The sequence below is a fragment of the Notothenia coriiceps genome, unplaced genomic scaffold (assembly GCF_000735185.1).
Source record: "Notothenia coriiceps isolate Sejong01 unplaced genomic scaffold, NC01 NC01_scaffold00035454, whole genome shotgun sequence".
NCBI lineage: Eukaryota > Metazoa > Chordata > Actinopteri > Perciformes > Nototheniidae > Notothenia > Notothenia coriiceps.
In genome coordinates, this window is record NW_011368155.1 from 34,895 (window position 1) to 41,056 (window position 6,162).

General features: G+C 42.8%; 1 protein-coding gene across 1 annotated transcript in view; it reads right to left on the minus strand.

Moving 5' to 3' along the window:
• The window catches only part of LOC104962910 (alpha-1,6-mannosylglycoprotein 6-beta-N-acetylglucosaminyltransferase A-like), a 69,716-nt gene that overhangs the window by 5,938 nt on the left and 57,616 nt on the right, over positions 1-6,162 (minus strand). The window contains exons 4-5 of the mRNA XM_010791419.1: positions 4,863-4,939; positions 2,842-2,946 (exon numbers count right to left, since the gene is read on the minus strand). Coding sequence (XP_010789721.1) covers positions 2,842-2,946; positions 4,863-4,939 — 182 coding nt within the window. The remainder of the gene's footprint in view (positions 1-2,841; positions 2,947-4,862; positions 4,940-6,162) is intronic.

Sequence of the window (6,162 nt, forward strand, 5' to 3'; positions counted from 1 at the left end):
TCAGGCTCCGGCAGCAACTTCGGGAGCGGTGGCAACATCTTTGGCATCACAAAGCATTGCCGAAGGACCTTGTGAAGGTTCATTTTCGTGTTGACTTCGTGTGTCCATTTTGCCCTTGGTAAGGCATTCGTGAGGGCATCTTAAGCCATCGTATAACCGCCGGCGGAATTTCTCAGGCTCCGGCAGCAACTTCGGGAGCGGTGGCAAAATCTTTGGCATGCCAAAGATGGCTTAAGATGCCCTCACGAATGTCCCGATGTTGCTACGATCAGAGCCGAATTTGAACATTTCCTTTATCGTGTGTCCATCTGGTTGTTTTATTGCACAACAAAATCATGTAAACATATTATGTAAATAACCCAATTTGTGTTCTGTGAAACTAAAAAGGATATAATATATTATTTTCAAGGCGAGGAAGTTGTTGTTGCTATGGAAACCACATGACGGAGAAAACTTAATATATTCTACATATAAAGACGGAGAAAGTAAAGAACAAAGTCTGAAAATATCAGTACAGTATCATAACACTTTAACATAATTGTTTGTGTTACTGTCGTTGCAGTTGTATGTCTTAAATGTAATGTAAATGTTGCCTTCGTGTGTGGTTCGGAGCCATGTTCGTGCGAAATTCACAATTCCATATTCGTGTGTCCATTGGGTGGCAATTTCGGGACAGTGTGACAGGGGCTTTAAGGATCTTATAGTTCGAGGGTGGACTATAGGGTACATTTTCTTAGTTTTACCAAAACTATTGTGAGCTTTATAGTAGGATACAAGGTACGACTATTTTATAGTGGGTANCCGATCACAGCAGATTTAAAAATGGAAATGCATGCAAGTTGTCATCGCAACCGTGTGATCGCATGCCCAGGATTGGAGGCTGAGGGCTGTAGACCATCTGTCTGTGTCTCTGTGTCTCTGTGTCTGTCTGTCTGTGTGTTGTGTCTGTGTGTTGTGTCTGTGTGTTGTGTCTGTGTGTTGTGTCTGTCTGTGTGTGTGTGTGTGTGTGTGTGTGTCTCTCTCTCTCTCTCTCTCTCTCTCTCTCTCTCTCTCTCTCTCTCTCTCCCTCTCTCTCTCTCTCTCTCTTTCTCCCTCCCTCTCTCTCTCTCTCTCTCTCCCTCTCTCTCTCTCTCCCTCTCCCTCTCCGTCTCCCATGGACTCTGCTGTTGTCCATCTATATCCACTGTAAAGCCCTCGGCTCATATGCAATATTCATAACGCGCTGCTGACCTTTTCAGAGATAAAATCCACCACCAGGGAAACCTTACTTTTCATCCAATAAAATGTCCGGCTATTAGCCCAGGAACAACCTGGATTCTCACTTGAAACAGCTTCTTAACATGGACATTTCTTCCAATCAGAAGAAGTAAAATCAAACAGAAATGGTGATGAATGAATCGCTATGAAATATGGAGAGCTTATCTAGATCTGAGTGTAAAACAGGAACCAGCTTCAGAGTGAATCTCAGTGCTATCAGAAGTTTAGTTTCAGGCATGAATGACTGACTTTAATTTGAATTAACAACTAAGTGATAGGAAATCTGGCTGTTTATGCAAAATTGAAAGTCTCAAAGTGTCCCTTGAAGGAACACAAGCTTCTATATGTTCGTAAATAATCTATATCGCCAGGCTGTTTTTGAGACTAAGTCCTTCCACGTCTTCCCTTAGAGGCTAAAAACTCATCCCTTTTAAAACTCACCTCCTTCCCACTGATTCATCTTCTCTTTCTCACACACTTCCCTTTTCAACACATTCTAATTTGCTCTCATTAAAACATGAAACCCCCTTCACCTCTCCCTCGTTTGCTCTTATATTTAGCGCTTCATTTCTTCCCTGATCGTTCTTTGGGTGCCGTCAGGAATGTCGTAACTTCTCCCTTTTTTCTCCTCACATATTGAAGCTTACTCGGCGCCAGTACCTGTAATTCAGTCACTATGACTTGCAGAAGCAGGAGCTGAATAATTTAAGTGTTAAAATGCAAATGTTCCCGATGTAGCTGCAGTAGTAGTGGTGCAGTCTAGGAGAGAATACTGAAGGATTAAGGCTTCCTCTGTGTTACACGAATCCATGCAAACATATTAAAAACACTTCTGACTGACATCGGCCTTCTTGCAAACAGTCATTTGTATAAAGTAGTTTGTTCCTAAAACCCGATCTCCTGTTATGTGAGTGACATTTGCATGAGGCGGCAGTGGCCAGCGGATTCAGGAAAAAGTATAGCTTTGACCATTTACAGTCGATTGCTGTGACCTTTTTGTAAGGATCCACGTTATTCAAGTTATTCAAGGTCACAACGATTTTGGTTCGCATGGGAAAGAAGAATATGAAATATAGCCCAGTCCTTTGAGTTTTCTGGTTGTTCATGGTTTTTCATTTCTCTTGTCTGTGTTTTGCTTTTTTAAGCATTTTCTTTTGCAGATTTTATGAAAATACTTCAAATATTTTGCATTACATTTGATTGGCTGACTAGACTATTCCTCCCTTGCAATAACTTTACATCTTACGTCAACAAGACACATTGAAAGTCCATATTTTGACGATCAAATTAAAAAAGGATAATTGTTACAGTCATGAGAATTTTGTTTGTAAGGAGTGCATATTGAGAGGTCCCTGTGGTAAAATGGAACACACACACACACACACACCTAACTAAGTCTTCACCCTAAAATGAATGATTACCCTCATGGGGACCTCCAATTTGTCCCCATAAGGGAAGCGAGTCCCCACACGTGACTGTGTAAACAGATTTAGGTCCCCACAAGTATGGTAAATATGCTCACACACACACACACACACACACACACACACACACACACACACACACACACACACACACACACACACACACACACCTCACCTCGCTCAGGTAGATGAAGTAAGAGCAGGTGGATCCGTCAACGCCATAGTTTCCATAGCAGGAGTCAGAGCGCCACATGTCCTTCATCCACTGAAAAGAGCAAAAGAGAAGATGTTATTTGAAAGCATTTCCCTCCCAAATCACTCACTGTAAAATCAGTAAAACCAACGGGCCCACTGAGAGTCAACAGCAGTCAAATGTATCTTATCAGCGGCTGTTAAGTAACTCACAATGACAGCCAAACCACCGTCATTAGGAGCGTCTGTCGGCCTAATAATGGATGCAGAAGGAAGTCCGGTTGATGCTGTAATTCACCGGCGCGTGGGGGCAGGAAGTGATGCTGAGCGAATACATAACGCACAGTTGCATCCATCAATTGTTTCTTTCTCTGTGGAATAGTCGGGGTGTTTTTGTGCCTCGGGGTTAGGGAATTTCTTTACTTCAATTTCTGTTATCAAACGGAAAATATTTGGTTTGAACATAAGAAACTATTTCCCCTTTCAAACCAATACATGTGCAAGACATCCAGTGGAGCTGCTCCACGGCCAACAGAGAAAGAGGGATGTTGAGCTTTCATGTGTGGAAATAATCAATGTGAAGAATTCTTGACGAAGATGAAAGAAGCTGCATATTTAATAAATCCACCAAGAAAAACAAAAGGGCAGAGGGGGAAGACGCTGCAGTATTCGGACACATCTCCTCCCCTCTTCTGATTTGATCCCTAACAGAAAGATCCTACTTCGTTCAGATGCTGGAGTTCATCATGCATGCTGACTTACAGTACCCTCAGGGAGGTCCACACACACACACACACACACACACACACACACACACACACACACACACACACACACACACACACACACACACACACACACACACACACACACACACACACACACACACACACACACACACGGGTTTAAGTCGCTTGGATGGCGTGAAGGTTGTACTACATTTGATTAAACAGCAACCTCTTTAACATGAGAGAATGGATTTGTAAGATGTTGCTAACCAGACGCTGCTCGTAAAACTGCAAACTGTTTAGTGATGCTCCCCTTAGCTACTGAAAGCCATCCTGTGTGTGTGTGTGTGTGTGTGTGTTGCAGGCTTTGGCATCACATGGCGCCCAGTTGGAAATGCTGGCAGTGTAAGTGGAGGATTGGTACTGGCTGAGCAGATGGTGTGTATGATAGGGCCCCATCAGCTCCAGGGAGACAAACACACACATAGAATAAACATTGGATTGAGATCGTGTGTGTGTGTACCTGTGTCCGTCTGTCTTTGTGTCTGTGTGTCTGTCTGTGTGTGTGTGTGTGTGTGTGTGTGTGTGTGTGTGTGTGTGTGTGTGTGCTTTGCTAGGAACCGATTTCCCTGACGTTTAATATTCGTCAAATAAACTATAGTTTTACTCGAGGTGTTTCAACAAAGTGTGGGCCATCTTTTCTGTTTATTTAGTAGAAATGTTAAGTAGAGAATGCTCCTTTTTCCCCGCTATCTTTATGTATATGTTAAGAACTCAGGCACTTAGGATGTAGAACCCAATTGCACGACCCGGGAGACAGAGGTAAAGTATTGGTAAGATACTTTATTTTTCCAAAAACAGGCAGGATGAAAAAAAAAAAAAAATCACTATTGAATCTCAGGTTGAGATGACAAAAAAATAAGAACACTGGGAGACAGGGGAATTTAAACACATGATAAGACACAGGTGGGCACAATCAGGGGCGGGGCTGACGCTGATGAGCACAGGAGACACACAAGGGGTGAAAACAATCAGGAAATTAGACACACCAGGGAAACTAACGACAGACAGGTAACACAGGGAGAAGGACCAGACAATACACAGAGAGGAACACATGACAAGGAGAACAGCAAAACACCCACTACCAGACACACAAACTAAAAACGTGACACAACACAAGAATCGTTACAGGATATTAAATAAAAGCAATTGCTGGTATGAAAACAGACACAGAGAGAGGTGGAGAGGCTGTTTGACTCACCGTGACCTTGCCCTCGCAGTGTGGGAAACCCTCCATAGGCGGCAGCTCGCACTTCTCCTGGGCTCCATTGAGGAGGTCTGGAGGGAGAAGGAAGAGGAAATCAATAAGGTTGAATCAGTCAGCTGCAAAATGCAATCACTGTCAACGAGATTATGATGCTCTCTCTGCAGTACGCACTGCCTTTTCCCAACGGAGGAACAGAAACCGCTTGTCTTTTGAAATATTGCACGGAGTAATGAAGCAAAAAGGAAATGAAAATACCATATTTGGACTGAAAAGCAATTCCTGAATGAGGGTTATTTCAACTTCTCTTTCCAGTATCATCAGCTATAAAATAACCTCCAAATATACAGAGTGGCAGCCTGCCAGAGTAACGTGTACATAAGCAGCAGAATCTGCCGTCCCCCTGGCCGTGACGTGAGGTCATTTGGTCGATCAATGGTGTCCTCATTCAGCCCAGTAGACACTCAGTTCAGATGACATCAGCTGTTTCCGTAAAGGTGATGGCGTCAGCAGTGCACGATGACTCATCATTTTAATTGGCGCAGCTATGATTGAACAGTAGGAACTTCCTCACACGTTCCCTCTTTTAATTGAGAGACAGACATGCTACAGGAGAGGAGAAAGAAACCCAATGCGTGACTAAGTGACTTCCAACATGTGGGTGTGGAAGTTCCTCTAATGGCTACTGCCTATTGGTTACACAAACACAACAAACAACAATATCGTGCACTCTTAAGTGGCATGAAATGGTCTGAAATTGACAAGAATAACAAGTATTCATGAGACGATATGAATGACCCAACAAAAGTAGTTAAACTCACATGGTTATTCAAGTACTTTTTATTACCTGATTGATTCTCAACCTGGTGTCGAGTGATATTTCACCGACACAGGAGAGAACGTCAATACAGGCACCGTTTTGGTTTCAAACCCCTGGTACCAAGAAAGTCCTAGAAAGACACAGGTGAACTTAGCTAAAGTACTTTTAAATGGTTTGTGGGTCAAACTAGAGGCCAGTTTTATTAGTTTCCGAAAAACTAAAGGATCTTATAGTTCGAGAGCAAGAGCCCCCCCAAATGACTCCTGTTGGAAGTTGCGGTAATTAAAGTGTAAAAGTCTCAAAAATGCTACAACTACCGTCACAAACTGGATGAATGTGAAGTATTTTGTTAAAGGAGTGTGAAAGCGTAATTAAGTATTAACTATTGGAGTGACTTTGATGGTTATTGGACTCAGGATTCATTCATTTGGATTCCCGCTGTATAAAGAAATTAAAGGACGGCACGAGTGGAAACAA